At 53.9% G+C, this 11549-nt stretch overlaps 2 protein-coding genes and 2 non-coding genes across 5 annotated transcripts; 1 reads left to right on the top strand and 3 right to left on the bottom strand.

Moving 5' to 3' along the window:
• Positions 1-87: 87 nt before the first annotated feature.
• Positions 88-5383, bottom strand: LOC100541069 (E3 ubiquitin-protein ligase TRIM39). Of its 2 annotated transcripts, XM_019621258.3 has the most exons (7): positions 3673-5362; positions 3023-3115; positions 2246-2476; positions 2021-2043; positions 1717-1832; positions 1533-1562; positions 88-1025 (listed from the first exon to the last, which is right to left on the bottom strand). In XM_019621258.3, exons 1-7 carry the CDS (start codon positions 4069-4071, stop codon positions 430-432), a joined length of 1488 nt encoding a protein of 495 aa, XP_019476803.2. In that variant the 5' UTR covers positions 4072-5362; the 3' UTR covers positions 88-429. The 2 variants fall into 2 exon arrangements, with proteins under 2 accessions (XP_019476803.2, XP_019476804.2); XM_019621259.2 differs by lacking the exon at positions 3023-3115 and having other exon boundaries at positions 3673-5383.
• Positions 4627-4699, bottom strand: TRNAK-CUU (transfer RNA lysine (anticodon CUU)). The gene has a single exon. It is a non-coding gene; the product is annotated as a tRNA-Lys (tRNA).
• On the bottom strand, positions 5013-5085 carry TRNAV-CAC (transfer RNA valine (anticodon CAC)). The gene has a single exon. It is a non-coding gene; the product is annotated as a tRNA-Val (tRNA).
• Positions 5384-5448: 65 nt separating the features above from the next.
• Positions 5449-11440, top strand: TRIM41 (tripartite motif containing 41). The gene is made up of 7 exons (XM_085238959.1): positions 5449-6084; positions 6619-7133; positions 7554-7649; positions 8158-8388; positions 8775-8797; positions 9379-9506; positions 9873-11440. Exons 1-7 carry the CDS (start codon positions 5712-5714, stop codon positions 10388-10390), a joined length of 1884 nt encoding a protein of 627 aa, XP_085095085.1. The 5' UTR covers positions 5449-5711; the 3' UTR covers positions 10391-11440.
• Positions 11441-11549: the final 109 nt, after the last annotated feature.

Below are 11549 nucleotides of genomic sequence, written 5' to 3'. Positions count from 1 at the left end.
TCTCCTTCACTTTGTTGGCCCAAAGGTGACCAAGAGCCACGCACCCAAAGCCAACCCAGAGCCATGCACCCATAGTGAGGCAGAAAGTGGAGTGTGCAGAACACATTTTTAATTAAAATTAACTCTCAGAAACGTAGGCAGAGACCAGCTCCCCACACCAGGCATTGCTATTTGCAGCCAAAGGCTGCATCCCTTTGCAGAACACCCCGGATCTGCCCCACGATTGATGTTCAGACAAAAAACAGACAGATGTATACATTTCCTTCCAGCTCTTCAGTGCTCTCTGGTGGTTTCCCCATTCTGCAGAGGGACCAACCCAGGGCTCCCGATGGGGACAGACACGGGGCAGAGCACCGGGTCCCCTTGGCAGGATGCTCCAAGCAAGCGCAGCACACATCCCATCAGGTGTCCCTTTCACTAAAGGACATCTCAAGGACAGATCTTTAGGGGAGATCTGAACCCAACCCAATCCAGATGGGACATCAGCTGCCTGCTTGTGGACTGCTCCTCCGAAGGGGAATTTTGAGTGATTTCTTGCAAGCGAGCCCCCATCCCTATCTTGAACCAAGGGAGGACCTTCTCCCCATTGAACGAAGCTTTGGTGTAAACCAAGATGGGAGTGTCATCATCAGAGCTGAAAAATGCCACCCGACCCCCTTCGTAGTCCAGGGAGACCCGAATCCTTTTGGGCAGTGCATTCAGACGTAGGTTGGCACGGGGGGATGTGAGGGAGTGATAGGCCTCCAGCGCCCAGACCCCTTCTTTGGGGCTGAAGCTCATGGGTCCCTTCCTCCTCATAGAAGCTCGGGCCACCCCAAGGGCCCAAACTCCCCCCTGTCCCACCTCCACCTCCCAGAAATGCCTCCCCGAGGTGAAGCCCTGGCAGCCCAACACGCAGGGCTCGAAGTTGAACCTCTCGGGGTTCTCAGGGAGCTCCTGTGGCATCAGTTGACCCCGGGCTTGTTTTCGGTCCTCGGAGAGTTGGAGGTTGGGGTGAGCGGTGGTGGGGTCCATGGTGATGTTGGCTGTGGGACATGAGGGGGAATGGAGATAGGATTTAGGCTTGGGGAGAGCTGTTTAGGTTCCTCTTCCTTCCATCCTTTTCTCCGTGCGCTTTTGGACATGGGTTGGTGGTGGGCTGGTGGTTGGGTTGGGTGGCCTTTGGGGGTCTTCTCCAACGTTTGTGATTCTATGGGGTGTGTGGGGCTGCTACCAACCTCAGTGTCCCCCAGTAGAGACATATGGGGAGAGGAGAAGAGATGCAGGAGAATGGGGAGAGGACAAGTTTGAGGGCAGCATAAAATGGGAAGGACAAAGATGTGGGGAAGGGACAGCTCGACATTCGTGGAGGGGAAAGGGAAGCATAAATACTCTTGGGTTTTGCCTTGAATCTGTTTTTTGGCTCTATAGGACCACCAGCATTAGGACACTGACCCCATTCCCTCCCTTCCCTATGGGATTGCACTGTTCTTTTACCATCCACACGCCAAGGAAACCTCTCTCCCACCCCATAGCCACCACTACTGACATACCTGGTTCTTGCAATTGAAACATCAGGCTGTCTGAAAAGGAAAATAAAATCACAACATCAGGTTTATGCCTCAGGAAGAGGGGCTGGGAGATGGGGAAGGGCTTCGCAATGCAAAAGCTCCGGGTTTACTGCAAGACCCCCGTGATCCTCCTAAACCTGGAGGAGACACCAACCCAACTTGGTACCTTGGCACTTCCTCAGCGTGCATCTCACCAGGACATTCTTCTGAAGAAAGTCCTCCAATCTTCTTTCCAGAGTGGGATAGATCTCTGCCGGAGGGCTGAACTTCATCATCTCACAGCTGCAAAGAGAGGGGAAGGATGGGGATGGGGAGAACGTTGTGTTGGTTGGTTGATTGTTCATTTTATTCCCAATAGGAGAAGCTATGGGATGAGGATATTTGCCTGGGGGCAAAATCTCCCCTGCCTCGAAGTCCTCCCCCAGGTGCCATCCAAAAATCGGGGTGAAAATGGGAAGGAGCCACATTACCTATTCAAGAGCCTCCTGATGTCCTAAAGGTGGGAGGAGAGAGGAGAGATGGATCAGAAGAGGAGCACCAAGGGCTTCTCCTTCACATGGCAACGCGTAGCAAAGACCACCCTGCCCACGGTGTGATCCCCCTGGCAGCAACACAGGGAGCTCCCATGGGGCTGAGTTTGGGTTCTCAGGGTTTGCTCCGTCCCCCCATTTCCCACCACCTCTTTGGGTTCTCACCAGCAGGAATTTGCTGTCGGGCTGCTGGAATTTGCCCTCCATCTCCCAGATCAGGGTGTCGAGGTGGGACATCTCCTCCAACACCTTGGTCACCGCATCCTCCTGCACTTTGGTGATGGCTCTGTCCAGGTCTGCCAGCTGGACCAGCAGGAAACGCTCTTTCTCCTTCAAAAATCGCTGCAACTGCTCGAATTCACACACTATCCTCTTCCCTTCCTTCTTGGTTTTCTCCTATTGGGATGAGAAAGAAAACCAATGGGATGGAATAGGGGCAGAAGGACCTCCCCGAGGGGTCTCAGGATGCCATCCTGGGGGATGTCCAACCAAAACCAATGGGGATTTACAACCATTGCCAATGGGAACTTAACACTAATGCCAACGGGGATGTAACACCAATGCCAGTGGGAATTTATCACCAATGTCAATGGGAATGTAACAACAATGCCAATGGGAACATAACAGAAATGCCAATGGGAACTTTACACCAAAAAGCCAAAGATCATCTTGCTGGGGATTTGGGGAGCAGCAGGGATTTTTCGGGAAGGACAAAACCAAAGGAGGGGATAGGAGCTGAGTTCTGTAAGAGGGATGTTTACAGAGTTTGGGAGGATCTGCAACGTTATCTCCTTAACACAGGGGATGCTGTGTAACCCCAGCTGATAAACACAGGCTTGGCATGTTCCCAGCCCAGCTGCGAGCCAAAAATGCCCCCAGAATACAGCAAAACAAACAGGGTAGGGCGGAGGGGAAGGCAGAAACCTCCCCAGCTGCACCCACCAAATACAAGCTCATCCTTCCACCAGTCTTTCTGCTTTCCAGGTATTTTTCCCTCTCCTCCTTTGAAGCCTGCAGGCGAGCCTGGATTTCTTCCTGTGCCAAAAGAAGACAGGAGGAAAACCTGTTTTCCTACTCTGTCAGATGGGAGAGGCTTTGTTAAAGCCTGGAATCCTATGCAAGGTGCAGAGCTGGGCAGAAGGAAGCTTTGTGTGTGCTGCTCCGGAGCTCTGTGCAAGCTGGAAGCATTTTGCAGAGAGAAAAGGGGGAGCATAAAGGGGGGAAATGTAGAGAATGTAGAGAAAAATGCTGCAAAAGAGCAACAGGAAATCAGCACTGACAGCTGTGCAAGGAGGTGTGGAAGGGCAAGATAAGCACATGGTGAGATTTCCCTCAAAAACACCCCAAAACAGCCGCTCTGGGGTGTGTGTCTGTATTTAAGAGCTCTCAGTGGAGTGTTTTTTTTTTCCAAGGCTGCAGTCAAAGAGCAAAGCATCAAAGGAAGGAGAAGGTGGGAAGGCTGCAAAGAGCTGTCGGTGTTGCTCCCGAATTGCAAAGAGGGAGGATGGGGGGGAAGCACCAAGCGAAGGGTCGCGTGGGGGCACCCATAGGGATGCACTGTGCTCGTGGCTCGGGGTTTTTGGGGACCATACCTTGTACTCCTGGGCCGCCTGGTGGGCAGGGAGCACAGTGTGGGAGCGGTGAGCCTGGGACGCATCGCACCGCGCGCAGATGGGCTCTTGGTCCTCTTTGCAGAAGAGCTTGAGAGCCTCGCAGTGCTGCTTGCACCAAGTCGAGGAACGCAAGTTCAGCTGCCGGGCGATGCTGGCGATATTTGCCAGCTCTCTGCTGGGGCGGAAATTTTTGTGGGACGTCGTTTTCCTGCACTGTGGACAGGGGAAATTACCCTCCAGCCCTTCCCAGCAGCGGGCGATGCAATCTCGGCAGAAATTGTGACCGCAGGGGATGGAGACGGGATCCTGAAAGTAACCCAAGCAGATGGAGCAGGAGGCTTCACTCTGCAGGCTGTCCAAGGGGCTCTGCGTGGCCATGGGCTTCCTGCTGGGTTCCGATCTGCAGAGGGAATAAAAGGCCTTTCCTCCTCCTTATCTCCTCGCTGATAGGGGAAATCCGGCCCCGAAGGCTGAGCCTGAGCCAAGTGGGGCTGGGAGATCTCAGCCCATAGGGGATGCTGGTAGGACTGGGAGCAGCTCGTGGATCCCCAGCGTAAAACCACCGAACTGGGTGGGTCTGGGGAAAACTCAGAGGAAAACTCAGATTTTATCCTCTCCTCAAGCAGCAAAGAGGGCAAGGAAGGGGATTTTTCTCTTCTACGCAATTATTGTAAGGAATTTCCAATGAAACTCATCGAGGTCTCCTTGTTGGGATGGACTATAGACGAATATTGGAATAAAAACAGAAATATGTTGAAATATAGAAATGTATTGAGATATAAAGTGCAGTGCACGCTGCTGTGTTGGATCTAACTCTGCTTGACTAAACAGAAGGTGGTTTTAATACCATCACCGGCGGGTTTTGGTGCTGTTTGAAGGGAATTATGTGGGTTTGGAATTAGGAAATTTGAGCAAAAACGAGCAATAATTAAGCGCCCAACGTGGGGCTCGAACCCACGACCCTGAGATTAAGAGTCTCATGCTCTACCGACTGAGCTAGCCGGGCTGCTGCTGCATGCCCTTGGAGGCATTACTTCATGCTGGTTATAGAGAGAAGTACTAATTATTCTGCCTAATTATTTCATTAATTATCCTAGTAATTACAGGCTCTAGGAAATCGCGAATCCACGAGAAAGAGCTGCATTGGGAAAAAGAATGCATCCCTATGGGAACAGCGGGGAACTGTCCAGCAGTGCAGCAGGGCGGGGGAAAAGAGGGGAAAAGCAGGAAAAAAATGGGCAAACCAGGACGTTTAAAAGTGGGAAAATTAAAAGCGAAAAAAAAAAAAAAAAAAAGAGGAAGCATAAAAGTGAAAGCCCTGTTTCTGCCCGGTTTCGAACCGGGGACCTTTCGCGTGTGAGGCGAACGTGATAACCACTACACTACAGAAACGCGCTGACGGCCCTTCCACCCCATGGAGAAATGAAGGAGCGATTCCGGGCTCCGGTGCGGGATTTGAAGATTTGGGCCGTTCCGGACCGATCCCGCTCCGTTCCGGTGAGGACAGAGCGCGGCGGGTGACAAAATAAAAGGGAAAATGTAAAATTGATGCTCCCGATGTGGGACTCGAACCGCAGCCGTGCGATGGAGAGCCGCGCGCACTACCGACTGAGCTACCCGGAGACAGAGCAGCCGGAAGTCACGCCCCCTAGAGCGCCCACCCCGTTGCCTAGCGACAGGAAGGCCGCTTCCGGTCAAGTGCTGACTGGAGGAGGCGCGGCTTGCATTAAATAGGACGGAAGTTCCGGTCAGGTGGTACTGGAAAAGGGGCGTGGCTTGCGGCAAAGGGGACGGAAAGCGGAAGTGCTGCCGTTGGTTGGCGGAGTTCGTACCATAGAGGAACGACGGCGGCGGTGGGAGGAAGGGAGGTAGAGCGGCCCCCGGGGGGAGCGGCGAGGGGAGCGGCGAGGCCCGAGGAAGGAGCGGAGCCTGCGGGGCCTCGAAGCGGGCCCCAGCGCTTCGCTGTGGGGCAGGAGAAAGGGTTCGGGGCAGGAGGAAGAGGGCCTCGGGGCCTCCCCATGGAGGCGGTGGGCGACGACGGGGCGTCGTCGGGGCGGCTGAACCCGGTGGAGACGCTGCAGGAGGAAGCGATCTGCGCCATCTGCCTGGACTACTTCGTGGAGCCGGTGTCGATCGGCTGCGGGCACAACTTCTGCCGGGTGTGCATCGCGCAGCTGTGGGGAGGAGGAGGAGAGGCCGAGCTGGAGGAGAGCGGCGGGGCCGCGGCGCTGGAGGAGGAGGAGGAGGAAGAGCTGGAGGAGGAGGAGGAGGATGATCTGGGGGAGGAAGAGCTGGACGTGGAGCAGGAGGAGGAGGAGGAGGATGGAGGCGGGGAGGAGGAGGAGGACGACATGTGGAGCGAGGAGGAGGAGGATGGAGAGCTGTGGGAAGGTATTGGGGCTCGGTGGTGGGGGTCGGATTGGGCCTGTCCTGTTGGATGTCTTTATGGATGGGGGAGGGAATTGGGGCCACCCTCTGTCAGTTTGCAGATGATGCCAAGCTGGGGGGATGTGTTGATCTGCCTGAGGGTGGGGGGGGCCAAAAGAGGGGTCTGAACTGGACTGAGGGCAATGGGGTGGAGTTCAGCAGGATCTGCACTGAGGTCACAGCAACCCTGTGCAGCTGTACCTGGGGCAGAGTGGTTGAGAGCTGTGTGAGGGAAAAGGATACGGGGGTGGATGTGAGCCTGCAAGAGGCCAAGAAGGCCCATGGCATCCCGGCTTCTATCAGAAATAGAGCAGCTAATGGGAGCAGGAGGCGATTGTCGCTCTGTATTGGTGCTGGTGAGGCCACCCCTCAGTCCTGTTCCCAGTTCTGGGTCCCCTTTCACTACAAGAAAGACACTGAGGCCTGGGGGGGATGGTGGGTGTTGAACTCAATGATTCCCGAGGTCTTTTCCAACCTTGATGATTCTGTGATCCTCAGACCCCGTAGAGGAGGAGCTGTGGGACGGAGGGGTGCAGGGAGAGCTCTACTTTGGGGACGATGATTATGATGAAGATGTGATGGAGGAGGATGTGGAGGAAGAGGAGGAGGAGGACGACGAAGCTCAGAGCCCTCCGCCCCCCGTCCTGCCTGCCCGCCCTCGCCGCCTGCAGACCTTCACCTGCCCCCAGTGCCGCAAAACCTTTTTCCAGAGGAATTTCAGACCCAACCTCCAGTTGGCCAACATGGTGCAGATCATCCGACAGCTCCACCCGCACCCGCAGCGCCTCGCGCCGCCCGCCGGCCCCTCAGCCTCGGGGGGTCCTGGGGGAAATCCGGGGATCCTGGTGGCAACAGGAGGACGGGGGTGTCCGAATCTGTGCGAGAAGCACCAGGAACCCCTGAAGCTGTTCTGTGAGGTGGATGAGCAAGCCATCTGCGTGGTGTGCAGGGAGTCGCGGAGTCACAAGCATCACAGCGTTGTGCCCCTGGAGGAGGTGGTGCAGGATTATAAGGTGGAGTTTGGGGAAGGGTCACGGTGGGACAATGGGTGAGGAGGGGTTTGGGGAAGGATTATAGTGAAGGAGGAGGGATTTGGGGGATGAGTTGTGGTGGGAGAGCAGAGGCTTAAAGGGGAAAGTGAGGTTGGGATTGAGCTAGGTTGTCTTGTCTTGCTGGGCTGGTTGGGTTGGAATCGTGGGAGGTTGGGAAACCATACACTGCTGTGAGGAGCTGGAAGGGTCTGAGTAGCCATCTTCTGATAAAAGCCACCTTCCCAGCACAGTTCCTCAGAGAAAGCAGAAGGGAAGTGGTGTGAAAGTTGGCTCTGAGGTTCCGTTTTCAGCTCTGCCACCAAATTAGGGACAAAAAGAGGAGAGGACAGAGGAGATTGTCTCAGACAGGGTTTGTTGTTGAGTTGTGCTTCCTTCCCTCAGTACAAACTCCAGAGCCACTTGGAGCCACTGAAGAAGAAGCTGGATGCGGTGCTGAAGCAGAAATCGAATGAGCAGGAGAAGATCACAGAGCTGAGGGTAAGAACTGAAGGTTTCTGTGCTTCATAGAATCATACGGAAGAATCACCAGGGTTGGAAAAGACCACAGAGATCCACAAAGACCACAAAGTTTCAACCATCACCACTGCTGGGAGTGTGTCTTGGTGGCTGAGCAGAGAGAGAAGCTTTGCTGCTGCTCTGAGCTCTCACAGAGGCATCGTATTCCCTTTCCTGCAATTATTGGGCTGTGAGGGCTTGGAAACGGTTTCCCAGTTGAATTAGAGCTTAATGAGAGAGCTGTGTGCCTCATTGTTGAGTGGGAATTGGTGGTTTGGGAACTGGTATCCCTCATCTGAGTTGAGGATGTTTTACATCTCTAAACCTGTGCAGACTTTGCTCTGTTCTGGCTGTGGTGCATTCGGGAGATGCATGAGCTTATGGTGCGTGATAAAACTGAGGGAAGCGTAGCACAGCACCCCAAAAATGAGCTGATCTCTCACCACCCCCTCCTGCAGCAATTCCCACAATGCTTTTCCTCCCTCTGCAGGAAAAGATGAAGTTGGAAATCAAAGAATTCGAGTCCGATTTCGAGCTGCTCCACCAGTTCCTCATCGGGGAGCACGTGCTGCTGCTGCACCAGCTGGAGGAGCGTTATGAGAGCTTGCTGGCCCGGCAGAGCAGCAACATCAGCCAGCTGGAGGAGCAGAGTGCAGCCCTCAGCCGCCTTATCGCAGAGGCAGAAGATAAGAGCAAACAGGATGGGCTGCAGCTGCTCAAGGTCTCCTTCCATCCCTTTCCTTGTCTTTATGGCAAGGTGATAGCACGATGATGGGAATAATGCTCCAGAAAGCTTCTGTGTCACGAGAGAGCGCCTTTAGTTGGTGGGCTGGGTGTTTCCCCACCCCTCCTTGTGGTGGTTTTTGAGGGAAAATGGCAAGAGGAGGGGATGCCCTGAGAGATTGAGGGTCTGTTTTAGTGAGGAAAGCCTCCAGCAATGTGTGGGCTGTGTCTTTAGTGCTTTGTTCCCTGTGGGGAAGGGAATCGTCCTGGCTCAGTGCTGAGTTGTGGCTGATAAGAGGATTTATTGGGAGCAACGGTGGGATTGGCAACAGTCCTCCCTAATCCTTTCCTTCTCTTTCCCACCTTGCTGCCTCCTTCCCACAGGACATCAAAGGCACTTTTATCAGGTCAGTGACTTTGTTTGCATCTTTTCACTGTAAATAATTTTTTTTTTTTTTTTTAATGTCAAAAAAGCATTTGAGCTTTTGTATTAAATCCTGTGTGACGAGCACAGTTAGGGCCTGGTAATGCTGGGGAAAGCTGTGTCCTAACTGTTGAGTGATGGAAACTTCTGGCTGATGGGGTGTAAATGGGATCTGGGGAAAAACTGGGGCCACTTGGGAGAGGAGAAGGATGGGGAGGAGATCTTAGCCCTGATTTTTGGAAGCGTGGCTGTGCCCATGCAGAGCTCATGCTATAGCAAAACTCCTCGGTCTGGAGAAATGATTCTCCACATCTTGGCAGACAGATGGGCAGTGCTGGGAGTTCTCAACCATGCTGGGAATTCTCAGCCATGATGGATGCACGTTGCTCTGTCCCAGCTCTGTCTGCTGGGTGGGGGAGGCTGGCTGCACCAGTGCAACCAGTTTGGCTGATCCATGCCCTGCTCTGGTTTTTCCAGAGCACATATAGGCTGCATGCAGGCCTCCTCTCTTCCTTTCTGCTGCTGAAATTCTCTGCTTTCCTTCTCCCCCCCCCAAAAAAAAAGATGTGAGAACATCAAATTCCAGGAGCCTGAGATGGTGCTGGTGGATGTGGGGAAGAAATACCGCAACTATTTCCTGCAGGACGTGGTGATGAGAAAGATGGAGAAAGCCTTCAGCAAAGTCCCACAGGGTGAGAAAGTCCTCTTCCTCCCACGGATCCTTTCACTTGGGATGGGATTTCCCCAGCTCTCTCGGGGTTCCCCTTCCAGCTCTGTGCTCCCATCCTCTGCAGCCCTACGATCCTTTAGGAGAAGCAGCATCCCTCTGTTCTCCCCGTGCTTTTCCCTTTTGCCTTGTCCTGAGTTTTCTTTTATTGTAGCTGCTGCGTAAAACTAGGAGTGATGTGGATCTGGATTCACTGTAAAAGAGAGATGGGTGCCTCAAACTCAGCGTGGTGCAGATACGCGACCAGATGAGGATTTAGGGCTGGGATACGAGGGGGGGAAAAAAGTGCCGGGTGACCCCCAAACCAACCCCACTCTGCCCTTCCTTCCAGCTGATATCACACTGGACCCCGACACCGCTCACCCTCGCCTCAGCCTCTCCCTGGACCGCCGCAGTGTTAAGCTGGCAGAACGGCGCCAGGAGCTCCCCGACAACCCCAAACGCTTCGACTCCGATTACTGCGTCCTGGGATCCCAGGGTTTCACCACAGGCCGCCACTACTGGGAGGTAGAAGTTGGGGGCAGGAAAGGTTGGGCGGTGGGGGCTGCACGCGAGACGGCTCGACGTAAAGAAAAAACCATGGGGCCTCATCAAAAAAGGGAGATCTGGTGCGTTGGCACCAATGGGAAGAAGTACCAAGCGCTGACGGCCACGGAGCAGATGGCTTTGTCACCCAGCGAGCGACCCCGGCGCTTCGGCGTCTACCTGGACTATGAACGGGGTCAGCTTTGCTTCTACAACGCTGAGAGCATGACCCACATCCACACCTTCAACGCTTCCTTCCACGAGCGCATCTTCCCCTTTTTCCGAATCCTGGCTAAGGGCACTCGTATCAAAATCTGTACCTGATGGCCCTCTAGCTTCTGATTTTCCCCTTTTTTTTTTTTTTCCCCCCCCCCCCGCCTCATCCTTTGGGTCCCACTTTGGGACCTGACGCTGCACTTGTTGTCTCGCACCTGCTTGCTCACAAGGCCTCTTCCCTCCTCTCTCCTGTCCCAGCCTCTGTCCTCGTCCCAACTCTTCTCCGGGGTCGCGATCCCAGGCTGGTTTGGTTTGGAAAAGGGATCCAATCTCCTTGCTGGAGGTTTTCCCTTCAGCTCATGGTGCTACGGGCTCTCCTCTGCCTTTCCCAGTCCTCGCAGCAGCTTTCCAGTGTGCTGTTCCCTGTTTTGTTTAAAGCCTGTGGTCGAGCTTTGTGTTGTTTGCTCTCTTTGGATGCAGAGCTCGAGCTGAGGATGCTGGGGTCTGTACATTCTGACATGAGTCATCAGCTTTTCACTCAGATGCACCAACGAGCCTCATTTCTTTTTATTTTTCAGTTTTGGGGCATCACCTTCTGCCCACCTCCCACCCAGCCGTCACCTGGACCTCAAACCTTCCATGTTCTCCTTGTTCTGCCGCTTGCCCACCTTCCCCTTTTGCTCCTCTTCCCCTCTCTAGGGGTCTCCAGCTCTCCCTCTTCCCCATCATTCCCTCGCCAACCATTTCTTGTGGGCCTGGCACTTTATTTAGGGCCACGTAGGCCGGGGAGGGTGCAAAAAATCGGGCAGCTTCCACCTCTGAGGCCACTCAGCGCAGCATCGCACCGGGCCGCAGCGGTGGGAAGCAGCCTTGTTTCCCCTCGCAGCTTAAGAGCTCTCTGAGGTGGGGATATTTATTTTCTCTTCCCTTTTCTCAGCTGCTGTTGAATTTTCAGCTGAATCCTGTCCCACCAGAGAGACTCTGATCGCACCCTGTTGTGTTTTACTTCTTTTTGTTGGTGGATTGGTATTTTTTTTTTTTTCTGTTGGCGTTACAGAGCTAGTTCAAAATATTTTTGGCTAAAATAAGAATTAAATGGAGATCTAGTTTTTTGAAATGTCAAGAAATAATAATAATAATAAAGAATAAAGTTTTAAAGCTGAGCCTCTTGCTTATTGAGAGCCCGCAGGGGACAGGAGTTGGGATGCAGCCCCCCCCCCGTCTACTGTTAACTCCTGCTGGTAAGATGCGACTTAAGCCTTGCATC

Source organism: Meleagris gallopavo, chromosome 18, assembly GCF_905368555.1.
Source record: "Meleagris gallopavo chromosome 18, MGAL_WU_HG_1.1, whole genome shotgun sequence".
NCBI classification, from domain to species: Eukaryota; Metazoa; Chordata; class Aves; order Galliformes; family Phasianidae; genus Meleagris; species Meleagris gallopavo.
Note: the sequence above shows the minus strand (reverse complement) of the source record. Positions and strands in the feature narration are given on the sequence as shown.

What these genes read in the sequence shown, in the direction of transcription:
- LOC100541069 (XM_019621258.3), bottom strand. Translation starts at nt 4,071, where the DNA reads ATGGCCACGCAGAGCCCCTTGGACAGCCTGCAGAGTGAAGCCTCCTGC. An exon ending in ATCAGGAGGCTCTTGAATAG is followed by an intron (nt 1,833 to 2,020) that starts GTAATGTGGCTC and finishes CTCTCTTTGCAG; the next exon opens with CTGTGAGATGATGAAGTTCA. An exon ending in CACGCTGAGGAAGTGCCAAG is followed by an intron (nt 1,563 to 1,716) that starts GTACCAAGTTGG and finishes TTTCCTTTTCAG; the next exon opens with ACAGCCTGATGTTTCAATTG.
- TRIM41 (XM_085238959.1), top strand. Translation starts at nt 5,712, where the DNA reads ATGGAGGCGGTGGGCGACGACGGGGCGTCGTCGGGGCGGCTGAACCCG. An exon ending in ATCAAAGGCACTTTTATCAG is followed by an intron (nt 8,798 to 9,378) that starts GTCAGTGACTTT and finishes CCAAAAAAAAAG; the next exon opens with ATGTGAGAACATCAAATTCC. An exon ending in CTTCAGCAAAGTCCCACAGG is followed by an intron (nt 9,507 to 9,872) that starts GTGAGAAAGTCC and finishes CCTTCCTTCCAG; the next exon opens with CTGATATCACACTGGACCCC.